Source organism: Vulpes lagopus, chromosome 7 (assembly GCF_018345385.1).
Source record: "Vulpes lagopus strain Blue_001 chromosome 7, ASM1834538v1, whole genome shotgun sequence".
Classification (NCBI taxonomy): Eukaryota; Metazoa; Chordata; class Mammalia; order Carnivora; family Canidae; genus Vulpes; species Vulpes lagopus.
This window is the reverse complement of record NC_054830.1, coordinates 96,743,508-96,760,193: the sequence shown is the minus strand read 5'-3', so window position 1 is coordinate 96,760,193 and position 16,686 is coordinate 96,743,508. Positions and strand designations below refer to the sequence as shown.

Below are 16,686 nucleotides of genomic sequence, written 5' to 3'. Positions count from 1 at the left end.
GTTATATAGCTTTTTGAAATTTATTTTTTTTCCATTTTTTTGGGAAATTTATTCTTATGTAAATTATTAAGTTTTGAATATTCAAGTCTCACCTTTGACCTGGGAAAAAATAAAATGGTGTGTGTGAGAAAGAGAGTGAAAGAGAGAGATGTTTGTCTGTCAAGGCATATATTCAGAGTGGAGAGTAGAACTATAGAAAAATAAACTAATTATAAAGCCACATAAGGGAGAATGGCATTTCGTGTTATAATATAAGCAATTGAATACTCAACAGAATACTCACATCCATGGAAGGAGCATAGGCAAGCAAAGCAAGGAGGGAAAGAAATAGTAAACTTTTATGGGGAAGTAAGAGATACTAATTATCATTAATATGACTGATGGAAAGTTGCAGATAGTGATGACCATGTATGCTGATCAGATCAAATTCAGTTCAGTGGAGCAAACTCCTTGTATTCTACACATGCACCGGGTATGTAATGGGTTTTTAGGTGGAGGATAGGATGAAAAGGTGAGACAAAGTATGTGATGTTGATTATATGCTCTGATGCTCTCCTGTTTTTACTCAGAATTCCTTCATAATGGCTTAAAACATATTTGAGTCAAAAAGTTTAAAGCTTACTTGAGTTAAAAAATGTTCAGAAATTATAAGGATTATGTATCACTGCTACAAAAATTCAACCTATGTTTAAAGTGCAAATTTCATTTAAAAAACTTTATGATTAAAAAAAAACTTAATGATTAAATAAATGATCTTTTTTTTTTTACTTATTTTTTCTACTATTTTAAACTTTATTAACAGTGTCCCTTAACTACTTTTACTGTTATTTATGGTTTGAGTCAACTTTTTCCATTACAGATCAGCAGTGCCCATTTGACAATTTCTAGATAGGAGTATTTGCATATACTTTTTATATGTCTCTTCAAGAGCTGGCATTAGAAATTTTTATTTAAATGCATAACCATTTGTGATATTTATACACAGTAAAAACCTGAGGGATGTGTCTTTGTAGGCTCAAAGAAAGATAAGATATGAAAGAAACAAAAAGAATGACATGTTAGACTAAGCCAGATTCATTCATTTTAGCAGTGTGTGATATAGTATACCAGGGTGGAAATGTAATATAGGTCTTTGTCATCTCATTGTGCCTTCCAGTTAAAGGCATTTTATAAACAACCTTGACTTCTCCTTAATAATACATTAAGATCTGTCACACATTTTTCTGAACTTTCTTTGAATATTTTTGTACTTTTAGTCCCCTGTTTACGCTGGTTATAGATTCATTACAACACCTAAAATAGTCCTTGGTTTGTGATGAATAATCAGTAAATGTTCACCTAAACATCTGGTTACTCAACACAGCATTAAGAGACTTTTATTGCTAGAGTAACAAACTCTTTATGTGGATTATGTCCAGGGTAAAAAGAAGTGAGTCGTTTTATTCTGCAGTTTTTTGGGAAAGATTTATTTATTTATTTTTATTCTACAGAGAGAGGGCGAGCGAATGAGAGAGCAAGCATGATCAGGGAAAGGGCAGTGGAAGAGGGAGAGAGAGAGAATCTCTAGCAGATTCGCACTGAGCTGGTAGCCCAATGCGGGGCTGGACACTAAAACCTTGAGATCATGACCTCAGCCAAAATCAAAAGTTGATTGCTTAACCGAGTCACCCAGGGGCCCCTTATCCTATAGTTTTGCTTTTTAAATGTCTGTGGATGTTTAGAATTATAGAATATCATTTTTTTAAAGATCTTATTTATTCATGAGAGATATAGAGAGGCAGAAACTCAGGCAGAGGGAGAAACAGGTTCCCTGTGGGGAACCAATGTGGGACTCGATCCTGGGACTCTGGAATCACCATGAACCAAAGGCAGATGGTCAACTACTGAGCCACCCAGGTGTCCCTAGAATTATAGAATTTCTTAAATCAACAATGTAACATTTAATCTAAACCTACTCTATATTTCAGAAAATAAAACATGTTAATCAAAAATGAGAAATTTAGTATTTTATTTTTGCTTGGCACTTTCTTTCCAACCCAACAGTTTGTTTTCTTAGCAGATAAATTCTGCTTTCATTCTAGAATTTTTTTTACACATCAAAAAGCTATTAAGTGGGCAGTCCGGGTGGCTCAGCATTTAGTGTTGCCTTCAGCCCAGGACCTGATCCTGGAGACCTGGGATCGAATCCTAATCAGGCTCCCAGCATGGAGTCTGCTTCTCCCTCTTCCTGTGTCTCTGCCTCTCTCTCTGTCTCTCTCATGAATAAATAAATAAAATCTTAAAAAAAAAAAAAGCTTTAGAGAACTAACAGCTTTAGGAATAAAATTTAAATGTAAGTGCAATCCACATTTTAGAAAAGCCCAAACACTTTTGCTGTATGAATGAAGAATGAAACCTTCATTTATAAAACCAAAACAATTTATTGGGAAGAAAAATTGTCAACTGTAAAATAGTGACACCTTTTCTTGTCAGTAGTTGGTTCATAAACCTAGTTATTAAATCTAAGTCAAATTTATATTAAAAGACTATTAGCCAGATATCTTTGTAGAAAATTATTATTATTATTATTTGGCTTTAGAAAATTATAATACTACCAATTATGAATATAATAGCAACTTTTGGGATCCCTGGGTGGCGCAGCGGTTTGGCGCCGGCCTTTGGCCCAGGGCACGATCCTGGAGACCCCGGATCGAATCCCACATCAGGTTCCCGGTGCATGGAGGCTGCCTTCTCCCTCTGCCTGTGTCTCTGCCTCTCTCTCTCTCTCTCTCTCTCTCTCTCTCTCTCTGTGACTATCATAAATAAATAAAAATTAAAAAAAATAGCAACTTTTATGTGTAGTTAATTCTCTTGAAGCCTTGTTATTGGTCAAACTTTATTCTTTGAAAAATTTTACATTAGTCATCGTTTCCTGGCTAATTTGACATTAAATTTGGTTTTCAACTCTAACAGTGTTGAAATTTTAACTTATCTTTTAGTCAGGATTGAGCCCTATACTTGAGAAGAGAAGAATTATTTTGGCTAAGAGTTTAATTGAACCTTTTGTATTAAGTTCTCTCGAAGTGTGTAATTTGCCTGGCTTTTTACATTTATATTTCTTAAAATTTTTATCCCTTGATATTGATGAAGACTTAGCCTCAATTGACATATATTTTGGAGACGGATTGATCTGGGTTTCAATCCGTGCCCTATCTCATAATAGTTGTGTGACCTTTTTTAGTGATATTATCCTTCTGAATCTGTTTGCTAATAATCTTGACTATGCAGGACTTTTGAGGAGCATTAAAGATAGTATATATAAGGAAGTAACAGGGGCATTTGTGTGTGTGTGTTTGCGTGGAACACAGTGAGAATCTGTGACATTTGGCTGATGGTCAGTTTTATAATCCCCTTTCCATCCTGCTCCCTGTTATAGAAGCTGTACCGGGGGCAGCTGTAGCCAAGAAGATGGTCACTTCCTCTCTCCTTGGTTCTTAGGCTGGGGCTATGTTCTCTTCTTGAGAGAGGCAAACTGCTGGAGTATCTCACTCCTCAGAGCCCTGTGTTGTAGCAATTCTATTCCAGGCAAGCATGGATGAGAGGACCAGATCACTTTGTCCACCCAGACCTCACTTGTGATACAGAAGTTCTTAAGTCTTGGCAGGCCAAGAAAATTCCAGGGGACCAGGAATTGCAACCCTCCAATGGCTACTTAGAGCAGAATTGTTGCCATGGAAAAAGTGGGTCTCTGTCCCCAGATCCAGTGCAGTGGCAGAAGGGTTCTGCCCAGGAGGAAAGGCATGCTGGCTTTAAGGCACTGCAGCTCTGCTTGAGGAGATTGCCCTTACTTGGACTAGAGAGTGGAGAACTTTACATTCCAGGGCATGGTGGAAAAGAAGATAGATCTTGGTAAAGAGCAATTAAGAGGAACCTGTACCTCTATGATACAATAAAATAACCCAGCAGCCTGAAGTTTAAAAAAGAGAATGAGAAAGACAGCTAAGAGGAGCCATTATGTGGTCATAGTGGAGTTAGGGGTTGGGAAGGCCATGTGCATCCATCCATTCAGGAGAAGTGAAAGTGAAAGCAGGATGTGAGGCCAACCTGAAAGCAGGCCCTAAGCCACACGCAAACACATCAACAGAGTGGAAGCCTCACTGGCACAAGGGACTTAAATACAACCTTACTGACTGAACCTTCAGGTGCTCTGACCCAGAGGTGATTCCTAGGAAGCCAGCTTAAATGTAATATCACCATCATCCCTGACAGTCTGTCACACTGTGTGCATGCCCACAGACATGTGCCCTCTTGCCTATTAGCATGAAGTGAGGTGTGGTTGAAAGGAGATTGCTGTGATTAACAAAAGACATCCATTTCACCTTTAGGACTCTGAAGTTATTTCAAGAGCTGGGAACAAAACTCAATATTATCATAAAAGATGGACTTATGGCCCTTAGAAAGGAAATTACAAGGGTTTTAAGAGTTATGTGCCAGGAATCATGGATGAAGACCAGATCTGTATTTCTTACAACAAATCTCAGTATAATAGTATGCTAAATAAGTTTTCACATAACTGGATATACATAAGAGGAGATAATATAACCAAATCCTTGCCATATTGCTTATATTAGATTCTAGATTGATCAAAGAACTATAAAAAAAGGTAAAAAAACACTGGAAGAAAAAGCGAATTAAGTGTTTTATAATCTGGGAGTAAAGAACGTCTGACACAAAATCTCGAAGTCCCGGGACACCTGGGTGGCTCAGCGGTTGGGCACCTGCCTTCGGCTCAGGTCATGATCCTGGGATCGGGGATCAAGTCCCACATTAGGCTCCCTGTGGGGAGCCTGCTTCTCCCTCTGCCTGTGGCTCTGCCTCTCTCTCTTGGTCTGTGTCTCTCATGAATAAATAAATAAATCTTTAAAAAAACCTAAAAAACAAAAACAAAACAAAATCTAGAAGTCCCAAAGCAAATTATTTTATTTTTTAAAGATTTTATTTATTTGACAGAGAGAGAGAGAGGGCAAGCACAAGCAGGGGGAGCAGCAGAGGGAGAGGGAAAGGTAGGCTCCCCACTAAGGAGGGAGCCCAGTGCGGGGCTCAATCCCAGGACCCTGGGATTGTGACTTGAGCCAAAGGCCGACTCTTAGCCGACTGAGCCACCTACGTGTCCAAAGCAAATGATTGATAAATTTGATCACTTAGAAAATACAATTTTGTTTTTATAAATATAGTTAGAAGGTGAGTGACAAATTGGCAATAATGATTTGCAACATGGATGACAAAGGGATTGTTTCCATAATTTAGAAAAGACTGTTGTAAATCACTAAGGTCAATACAGACAAGGTAGTGTAAAAATGGGCATGTGCTGTGAAAAGGTGTTCACAGGAAAAGAGGTATAGGTATCTAGTCAACCTATGAAAATATCCTTAATCTTAGTTAAAACATTTAAAAAATTTATTTATTTATTTATTTATTTATTTCATTCATTCATTCATTCATTCATTCATGGGAGACACAGAGAGAGAGGCAGAGACCCAGGGATCCCAATCTTAGTTAAAATTAAAGAAATGCACATTAGAATATGTTGATAATGGTTACCATTGGGAAGATATTGAGAAATAGGCACTTACACTGTATGTTGTAGTATAAAGTGGTAGGACTCTGGAAACCAGTTTGGTAATGATTGTCTAAAAATAGGTTTACATACCCTTTTACCTATCAAATCTGTTTCTAGCATTTTATTTTATTTTTTTTATTTTTATTTTTTTATATTTTTTAAAATTTTTATTTATTTATGATAGTCACACACACACAGAGAGAGATAGAGGCAGAGACACAGGCAGAGGGAGAAGCAGGCTCCATGCACCGGGAGCCCGACATGGGATTCGATCCCGGGTCTCCAGGATCCCGTCCTGGGCCAAAGGCAGGCGCCAAACCGCTGCACCACCCAGGGATCCCAAGTTTCTAGCATTTTATTGAGTAGGTATACTTGCATGTTTATGGAAAGATATACAAGTACACATACAAGGATGTTTATTGTACTATTATTACTGATGGCAAAAAAATACTGTAAATTTCAATGGTAGCAGGCTGATTAAATGAATTAGTGGTACATCTTCACAATAGAGTACTATGAATCTAAAAAAAAGTGATGTGGAAAGATGCCAAAGACATAATAAGAATGGAAAAGTAAGTTATATAGCACATGTATACTATGATCATATATATATATTTTTAAGATTTTATTTATTGATTTATGAGAGACAGAGAGATGCAGAGACATAGGCAGAGGGAGAGGCAGGCTCCTCGCAGGGAGCTTGATGTGGGTCTTGATTCTGGGATCTGGATCACAACCTGGGCTGAAGGCAGGTGCTCAAATGCTGAGCCACCCAGGCATCCCAGTTATTATTTATTTTTAAAGGATTTTATTTACTATGATCCTATTTGAATTCAAAATCATACATATGTACTATATATTTTATATAAAAACTTTTAAAATTACTGCTTTTGATAATCAGTATTGTCTAGGTGCTAGGAATACACTGGTAAGGACAAAAACCCCACCATATCTCCACTCCCAGAGGTTAAATTATATGAGATGGACACTAATAAATGTAGAATCATAATTGTGATAATTGCTGCAAAGAATGTAATAGAGATAATAGATAATGTTGGGGAGGTGAAGTGGATAGCTTTTCTGAAAAATGTGATAATAGAACGGACATCTAAAGAAAACATTATATGTTTTATATTAATATATAAAAGAATATAAGAATAAAATTTTGGAAAAAAAATAAAATTTTGTTTTGTATTATCTATTCTCCCACTTCTGGATCTATAAGCACTCTTTCACTAGTGCTTCCACTTTATCAGCTTTTAAATACACTTTAATTTCTCATGAACGAAAAAAACAAAACAAAACTCTTCTTCAGCCTCACTCTTCTTTCCAACTACTTCCCTTTATTTCTTCTTCCCTTCTTACCAGGAAAAGGGTCTCTAAACTTCCTGTTTTGCTGACTTATCTCTCACTCAATTAGGACAAAAAAAAATTCAAGCTTACTACTTCTTCAGCCTATTCCAGTCTGAGATATAACAGATTTCATCAGGATCATGATCTCTAGGCCCCTTGAATGCTTCTTAGTCTCTATTTTGCTTGAATATTCTGTGACATTGGACGTAACTGACAACTCTGTCCTTCAAATGCTCTCAGTTTTCATTGATACTATCCTTTTCTGTTTTTTTCTTCCTCTTTTTTTCAATCTGCTTTGCTGTTTTTTTTTTTTTTTTTTCTTTTCTAAATATTAAGCTCTGGTGTTCCTTAAGGACTCGTCATAGGCCCTTTTTCCTTCTTGTTGAAGGCTCTCCAGGCAAGCTTCAGGTAGTATCTGTAGGTGATTCCCAAACCTATTCCTGACTTCTCTTCTGAGCTTTGTATCATCATGTCCAGCTGCCTCCCATATTTTTCCATTTTATTTGTTCTAATCCAATTTAATCTGGTCAATGTAGTCTAACTGAATGCAGCATCACCAGGGCCTGGCCATTCCATCTTCTAAGTATTTGCCCCTCACCCTCTTTTTCCTTTTCACAGCCAAGACCCTAGCCTATACTACCATTAACTCTTGAGTAGTTCCTTCTACATGGTCATACTGTATTCACTTTTGAACACCATCTGGCAATTTTCCACATGACTACAACCTTAATCTTTTAAAGTGTTTCCTAATTTCTCTTTGTCTCAGTTTTCTTATCTGTAAAATTGACTTAATAGTTAACCCTTCCCTCTTGGATTGCTGTGAAGATAAAAAGAATGATTATGTATAAAATAGTGCCAGGCACTAAGGCCTCAGGAATTGTTATCAAGATCTTATACAGAGTTACATTAAACCAAGCACAAGGTATAATTAAGACAGAATAAGTTTATTAATAATGGATTTGAATGGAGTCATTATTAGCTTGTTTATACTTAACAGTGCTGTATATTCACACAAATCTGCAGCTCTTATAATACGTGACCTTATTATGTGTAATTGTTTTCTTAATTAAAAGGCTAAGAAGCACCAGGCCTTTCTAGTAGAGACATGTGAAAATAACGTGAAAGAATTGGAATCGATCTTGGACAGCTTTACTGTGTCGGGCCAGTGGACATCAGGTTAGTTGAAGGTATAAAATGACAGATGCATCTGTCAATGTTCCAAAGTCACTACATTTTGGGAATTCTGCAGATGCCTCTTACAGTCCCTCATCTCAACATGTTTCGATTTGATGACATGATAAGAGCAGTTCTCACAGCAGTCAGTTGGCCTAGCTGCCTGAGAAAGGGTGACGGAATGTGGTTGTCCTCCCAGAACTTGATTTACAAGTGTTGGGGTCTGTGTGATTGGACAGACAAGGGCTCACTTGCTGTGTTCTGAATCCAACTGAGAAAAAAGTCCTTACAGTATACCTGCAAGGGGAACAGATGTTTCCATCAAACTGAGCCAAATTCTGAGGCAACCTTCAACAACTTAAAGGTCATGCATTCAAAAGGTTATGTAGGACACAGCCTGTAACACAGTGCATATGCTAAGCTGGTTTTCTCCTTCACTTCCTGCTACCATACATACACTCTCCAGAGAAGAGTGCTTAGTTAAAATGTTTTGGTTTTAGTATTAGCACGGTTAATAAGATAAATGACTATAAAAATTGTATATTAGGTAGGCATATTTTGGGAACTAGCAGAAGCATTAGCTGCTTAATGAAGGCTGTCTATGATTTCTACTTCCTTAATTTTTTTGTGTATATGCCATTATGTGCATAATGGTAGTTTTGACTTGAATACTTTTACTTTCCTACCTCAGTTTTCTTAAAGATTTTATTTATTTATTCATGAGAGACAGAGAGAGAGAGAGAGAGAGGCAGAGACACCGGCAGAGGGAGAAGCAGGCTTCATGCAGGGAGCCTGACATGGGCCTCCATCCCAAGTCTCCAGGATCACACTCCGGGCTGAAGGTGGCGCTAAACCGCTGAGCCACCGGGGCTGCCCCCACCTTAGTTTTCTTTTGCCATACCATCAGCCTTGAATTCTTTAGCTGTTTTCTGACTCAGTTGTAAATGGCATGTAAAATTAAATTCATTACACTTCATTTTTATTTTTTTATTTTTTAAAAAGATTTATTTATTCATGAGAGACACACACACACACACACACACAGAGAAAGAGAGAGAGAGAGAGAGAGCCAGAGATACAGGCTGAGGGAGAAGCAGGCTCTTACAGGGAGCCCGATGTGAGACTCAATCCCAGATCCCAGGATCAGGCCCTGAGTGAAGGCAAGCGCTCAACTGCTAAGCCACCCAGGCATCCCAAATTCATTACACTTTAAAATTGAGCTCCTGGATTCTGTTATTTTAAAGGAATCAAACAGATATTCGGCAAACGGGTTCTTTAGGAACTCGCAAGTTCAGGAAAGTTTGTTGTGCTTGAAACAGCAGAAGGATATATGATCAAGGCCCATTATTACTTTAAAGATATGCAGATTTGTGCTGGTGAACTGTTAGAAATTTAGTGTGTTTTGCTGTTATCTGTTTTTTTGGGGTCTCTTTTAATCTGTCATACTATTTTTGCAGTCATTTCATGAAATTGACTTGTTACTTTTTAAAAAATTTAAACTTTTCCCCAAGGGTTAGTGTTTCATGTTTTGTTACTGTGGAAAAATCAAGGTGTATAAAGTTGCGTAAAAAATATAGATATCTGGTGTTCAATTATATTTTCTACAGATTTGGAGGATGAATTTTCTTTCATAACTGTTCTACTTTATTATTGAGATGTGTCATTGCTTAATGGTATTAGAAGCTTTAAAAATGGTTAAATTATTATAATATATCTTCAATGTAATTTTAAATATTTCTTCAGAGTTGAATTTGAAAAACTAAAAATAGTGCCATATCTCTTTTGAGTTTTAAAATGAAATAGTTGATAACAAAGTAACTCAAAACTATTGCTAAGCCTCTAGAAGAAAACTTAAAAAATTTTTCTTTTTCTTTTCATCTTATAGTAACCATTGTTTTTAAACTCCTAGTTTCCCATATATTGGCACAGCCTATATATTATGGAGAAAGTTTTTCTAGAAAAGAGACTATATGGTGAATTAGTGATTTTTTTATTGCTGTAGAGTGGTTTTTGTTTCCACATGGTGCTGGTTATTTACTCTTTTACCCACCAAGAGCCACTCTTCAGTGATCTATTTAACAGAAGCCAGGGGCCAGAGTGAAATCAGGTCCTAATAAGCAGGTAAGCGTGTTAGCCAGTATGCCAGCAATAAGAGATGGCATACTCTGAGGAGTTCATTAGAAGAGAATTTAATCAAGATATGAAAATATAGACAAAATAAGAGAACCAATAAGATAGGATAAGACAGGAGCACTTGTGTGGCTGAGGTCAGGGGGCATGGGGCTCTGTGCTAAGCGGGGAGTCTGCTTGAGATTCTCTCCCTCTGCTCCTCCCCCAACTTGTGTGCATGTCCCCTCTCTCTTTCTCAAATAAATAAATCTTAAAAAAAAAAAAGAAGATAGGGTAAGACAGCTAAAACAAGCCAGAGTGGAAAACCAATACCATGCCTAAGCCTAAAGGGTCCAGGGGAGGGCACATTGTTACTATAGTCACAATGTGGAACATTGTGGAAACTGTGGAAGAGGACCCTACCTGACAAGAGCTGTAGCTGCTAAAAAATGAAGTCACTACCAGGAATGCACTGGAGCAGAGAGAACAGAGGAAATAAATACCCTGACATTCTTTTCTTTCCCTTTAAAAAAATTTTTTTCCTCTACCCTCTTAATCTCCTCTAGGTATACTCACTGTCCAAATCCAACCAGAAGCCAGAGGGCAGAGGAGCCCAGATCATGCAGTCTATAGAGGTCAGCCTTTACAAGGCAGAACATTATTTGTTAAAATAATTTAACAAAACCTGTCACTTCTGGAGATATCTTGATTAAATTCTCTTCTGATGAACTCTTCAGAATGTGCCATCTCTTTTCCTGCTGGCACCCTGGCTGATACACTTACTGCTTAGGACCTGATTTCCCTCTGGCACAGGGCTTCCACGAAACAGCCCTATGAAACTGTGATGGACTCCCTTTCTGCTTACGCTGGTTTAGGTCAGGGTTTTATTACTTCATTGAGGGATATAAATAGTAAGCCTTATTACTTAGTATTTTATGGAAGAACCTGAGCAATTAAGATTGTCTGCAATGTCAGGCCTGGCTTCACCTACACAAAGATGAACATGTATTTTGTTCCTCGCAAAGTAATGTAAGAACTTGTCCTAGGCTAACTTACACCTGTGTGTGTGATATAAACATGTATATATCTCACAGTATATGTGTTTTTGAGAAAAAGTCTATTTCTAATAGAAACATAGTGTTGATATGTGATGATAGGGCAGCCTTAGAATTTTGTTACAAAATTAATTCAGTTACCTTCAGAAGGGTTTTCCAGAGACATCTTCTCTTTTGCAGTATGGCCAGTAAGCAATAGTGCTTTGCTTCCTTTTATTACCTCTTCCTACCTTTCAGTTTGGTATATACTCTGTACCTATCCTTCAATTCAGGAAAAGCAATCTATGTTAGAAATTTAGGGGCAGCCCGGGTGGCTCAGCGGTTTAACGCCGCCTTCAGCCCAGGGCCTGATCCTGAAGACCTGGGATCAAGTTCCACTTCAGGTTCCCTGCATGGAGCCTGCTTCTCCCTCTGCATGTGTCTCTGCCTCTCTCTTCTCTCTCTCTCTCTGTCTCTCATGAGTAAATAAATAAAATCTTTAAAAAAAAAGAAATTTAGATGGTTACAAAACTGTTTTTTGTTTTTACTTGCTTTTAAAAATGGAATGAATGAAAACCATTTTCTTGGATGAATTTTAGTCCAGAGTTGACAGTAGCTGCCAGCTGTTCTGTTACCCTTCCTTCTCAGCTTTTACAGGTCCTCTACATTAAGAAATATTTCTGAAGCAACAGTAATTCATCAGCTTATCTTCACATAGCAAGTGAGGCAAAGTTTCAGTTAGTCCAAGATCTCAGGAATTTATTAAGAGGATTTAACGTGATTTTCTTACTGGTGATCAGTTCACACCTTGTTTCCTAATGCCACCAACACTGATCCCTCTGGCTAACTGTTCTCTGCCTCCCCCTTGCTTCCCTCTTCAGTCTGCTTTCTCTGCAGCCACCAGAATGTCGTTTGAAAACCTCTTTCAGAGAAAGTCATTCCTTTGCTGTAAATCTTGTTGGGCTCTGCATTTCACTAAGCATAGAAGCCAAAGTGCCAGCCATGGCTTGCAAGACCTTGCACACTTTGCCACTGTCTTTTATCACCCCTTTGACTTCCCTAGTACCTCTTGGTTTTGGCCACTCAGGCCTCCTGTCATTTCTTGAGCACACCAAGTGCACCCTTGCCTTGGGGGCCTTTGTGCTGGCCATTCTTTCTATCTGGAAAGTTCTTCACTGCATAGCTCTCTCTCTCTCTCTCTCTCTCTCGCTCTCGTCTTTTTATTTTATTTATTTATAATTTTTAAAAAGGTTTTTATGTTTTAAGGTAATCTCTACCAAACTCACAAACCTGTGATCAAGAATCACCTGCTCTACCGACTGAGCCAGTCAGGTGCACCTTTCTTTTCTTTTAAAATCTATGCTCAGGTCTTACACTCAATGAAGTTTACCTACTACTTATTCCCTGCTATCTTATTCCCTCACTATCTCTCTCCTTTCTCTGCTCTGCTTTTTTCTTCTCCATAGCACCTATTACTGTCCAACATTTCTTTTCTTTTCTTTTTCTTTTTTTTTTTTGACAGAGAGAGAGAGAGAGAAAGAGAGAGGGAAAGAGCGAGAGAGTGCACGAGTGTACAAGAAGGGGGAAGGGCAGTGGGAAGGGCAGTGGGAGAGGGAGAAGCAGTTGACTCCCTTAGGAAGGAGCCCAATGTGGGGCTCGATCCTGGAATTCTGGGATCAAGCCCTGAGCTGAAGACAGCCTCTCAACCACTGAGCCACTCAGGCATCCCGAGGGCAAGGATCTTTGTCACTTTTATTTAGTAATGTACTTTAAACAGCTAGAACATTTCTTGGCATAAAGCAGTCTTTCAGCAAATATTTGTTCAGTATTAGTGAATAAAAGCATGAATGAATTAATATCAGGTCCAAAGTCTATTTTGCATTTTAATTTTTGAAGTTTTAAAAGTAGTCATGGAGTCTCTTTCCAAATTATAGCAGCCTTTTGGGAAACAATCTATACAGAGTCACCAGGAAGATTGATCTTAAATGGAAAAGATGTATAATTTTACATGGGCCATAGAAATGTCACCTTGATTGCCTACTATTATTAGGTAAGATAGTCTCAACTTGCTTGAACAGGGACATTTATTTCCTGTGTTCTACTTTTTTTTTTTTTTTTAAGATTTTATTTATTTATTCATGACAGAGAGAGAGAGAGAGAGAGAGAGAGAGGGGCAGAGACACAGGCAGAGGGAGAAGCAGGCTCCATGCAGGGAGCCTGACATGGGACTTGATTTTGGGTCTCCAGGATCACACCCTGGGCCGAAGGTGGTGCTAAACCGCTGAGTCAGGGGATCCCTGGGTGGCTCAGTAGTTTAATGCCTGCCGTCGGCCCAGGGTGTGATCCTGGAGTCCCGGGATCGAGTCCCACTTCAGGCTCCCTGCATGGAACCTGCTTCTCCCTCTGCCTGTGTCTCTGCCTCTCTCTCTCATTAATGAATAAATAAATAAAATCTTTAAACCACTAAGCCACCTGGGCTGCCCCTTGTTTCTACTTTCTACTGAAACTGAAGCACTACAGCTGTTCATATCTCATTTCTTTTCTGGTGGAAATTTGTACAGTAGGGTGTATATGGGGAGAAATCCTTTCCTACTTTGAACCCATGTAGTCTTTCTGCCTCAAGTTTTCTTCTAATACAATTTCACCTCTGCCTGAGGATGTTAGCAGACATATAGAATGTAACTCTTCCTTCGTTAGGTTTCATGAAAGATAGTTTTTCTTGTGGCTCAGTCTTGGATCGTCCTTGGGGTGGTTGATTTTCATGTTGACTGAGAGCCCTCTGACCTTCTTCAACCTTTCCTTCCTTGAGGAAATCATTTGTAATACTCTAGAGGTATTCTTTTTCTTTCTACTGGAGAGGATCCTGGGAAATAAGAGCAAAGCATTTGATGCCTTTAGGTGTACATTTATCTCTGAGGAATTGGGCAGTCTCAGGGACTAGGATAATCAGGACAACAAATTGGACTTTCTCCTCTCTCCTCCTTTATTTCTTTAATAAAAGTCTGTTGTCTAGTATCTTCTTGAGAATTTTAATTGTTCTTGTGAACTGGCGATTCATGTGTCACTGAGAAGCTGAGGATGCTTCTAAGAGTGGCACACAGGTATCCTTTGGTGTCATTTGCCAAATTCTTCTCACTTACTTCTCTTACCTCCCAAACCACTGAGGTTTACAAACCAAAATTGGCCTACTTCATCATGCTCATTGTAAAATCCAAGGGAGTGACTTCAGTAAGAGTGCTCAATATCCTCTAATGGATCATTAATTAATTACACAATTATGAAGGCTAAGATTTCCAACATCTGCAGTTACCAAGTTGGAGACCCAGGAGGATTGATAGATACTTACATTTGAGTTGGAAGTGCTGAGGACCAGGAGAGGCTGGTGTAAGTTCCTGTCTGAGTAAAAAGGCAGGAGAAGACCAGTGTCTCAACTTGGAAGACAGTCAGTAGAGAGAAAGAATTCCTTCTTATTTGGCCTTTTATTTTATTCAGATCTTCAGTGGATTGGATGAGGCCCATCTACTCTGGGGAGGGTAATCTGCTTTTCCAGTCTACTGATTCAAATGTCAGTCTCATCTGGAAATATCCTCTCAGACATATCCAGAAAAAAATGTGTAACTGAATATCTGTGTGCCAGTCAAATTTATGCATAAAACTAACCATCGTATCCCTTATCCCCCTTACTCTTAGCCTGTGATAACCACCATTCTACCTTCTGTGTATGAATTTGACTGCTTTAGATACCTCATATAGTGGAATCATATAGTATTAGTCTTTTTGTGATTGCCTCAAGTTTCATCCATGTGATACATAGCATGTCACAGTAATCCTTCGTTTTTTTTTTTTAATTTTTATTTATTTATGATAGGAACACAGTGAGAGAGAGAGGCAGAGACACAGGCAGAGGGAGAAGCAGGCTCCATGCACCGGGAGCCTGACGTGGGATTCGATCCCGGATCTCCAGGATCGCGCCCTGGGCCAAAGGCAGGCGCCAAACCGCTGCGCCACCCAGGGATCCCTAATCCTTCGTTTTTGAGGCTGAACAATATTTACGTTTTGCTTATCTGTTGATGGACCTTTGGATCATTTCTGCCTTTTGGCTATTTTTTATTATTATTATTATTATTTTTTGCCTTTTGGCTATTATGAACAGTCCTATCAACATGGAAATATCTCTTCAAGACTTTTCTTTCAATTCTTTTAGACATATGCCCAGAAGTGAAATTACTGGTTTATTAACTTTTTTTTTTAAGATTTTATATTTAAATAATCTCTATACCCAGCATAGAGATGGGTATACCCAACTTAATCTTCTTTAAGATCTTATTTTTAAACCTTAATCTTTTTTAAGATTTTATTTTTAAATAATCTCTATACCCAACATAGAGATGGGGGCTTAAACTCATAACCCAATATCAAGAGTCATGTGCTCTGACTGAAGTTACCCCTGGTCTATGAACTTTTATCACAGGACATTAGTGTACTAATACATGTCTTGTGGGATGTCCTGTATTCTAGACATGCTCTAGACATACTGCAATTTTCCCTTGATAATCAAGGCCAGTTGTCCTGTACAGCAAGAGCCGTCTTTGCTCTTTGGTTTCCTGGTTTGAGCAGCCCAGAATCGACTAGGTGATATTCTCAGATTCCATTTTAATAGAACTTTACTGTATCTTGTGATGGAAGCATTTCTCCCTTGAGAATCAAGACTTAGGCCAATAGAAACTATAGTTTCTGGGATGGGAAACATCACTAGTGGATCATTAGGTATAATAATGAGATGAGCCACTTCCATTTCCACCATTTGATTCGAGGACTGTGAATCCTGCCTAAGGGAGAAACATACCACATATTGATTGCTGACTCACAGTGTATATCCTGGATGGTATTATCCTTGTCCCACAAAATGTTGCCATCTAGCCAGTACAATGAATCTTCAAGAGGCCATTCAATTATTCTGTATTCCAGCTACTTCAGAGTGGTGGGAAACATAGTAAGACCAGTGAATTCTATGAAAATGAGTCAATTTCCATATTTTATTTGCCATAGATTAAGTTCCCTGGTTAGAAGCAATGCTATGTGGAATATATAATTGTGAATAAGGTGTCTTGTAAGTGATGGTGATTTCAGCAGAAATATTATGGTTAGGGAAGGAAAACCTTACCCAGAGTTGGTCTACCTTAGTTAAGAATGAAGCATTGCTCCTTCCATGATGGAAGTGACTTAGTATAATCAATTTGCCACCAGGTAGCTGGCTAATACCCCGAGAGATGGTGTCATATCATGGGTTCACTGTTTTTGCTGTTGATAGGTTTTGTGTATGACAGGGGTTATGATCCTATCAGTCTTGGTGAATGGAAGTCCATGTATTACCTTGCTGAGCCCATGTATTGCCTCCATCCTTGCTACCATGACCCC

General features: G+C 38.4%; 1 protein-coding gene across 9 annotated transcripts in view; it reads left to right on the top strand.

Annotated features, from left to right (window-relative positions):
• CCDC171 (coiled-coil domain containing 171) overlaps window positions 1-16,686 on the top strand; it is a 340,332-nt gene that overhangs the window by 100,790 nt on the left and 222,856 nt on the right. For all 9 annotated transcript variants that reach the window (XM_041762317.1, XM_041762318.1, XM_041762320.1 and 6 more), the window contains one exon: window positions 8,026-8,128. In XM_041762317.1, coding sequence (XP_041618251.1) covers window positions 8,026-8,128 — 103 coding nt within the window. The remainder of the gene's footprint in view (window positions 1-8,025; window positions 8,129-16,686) is intronic.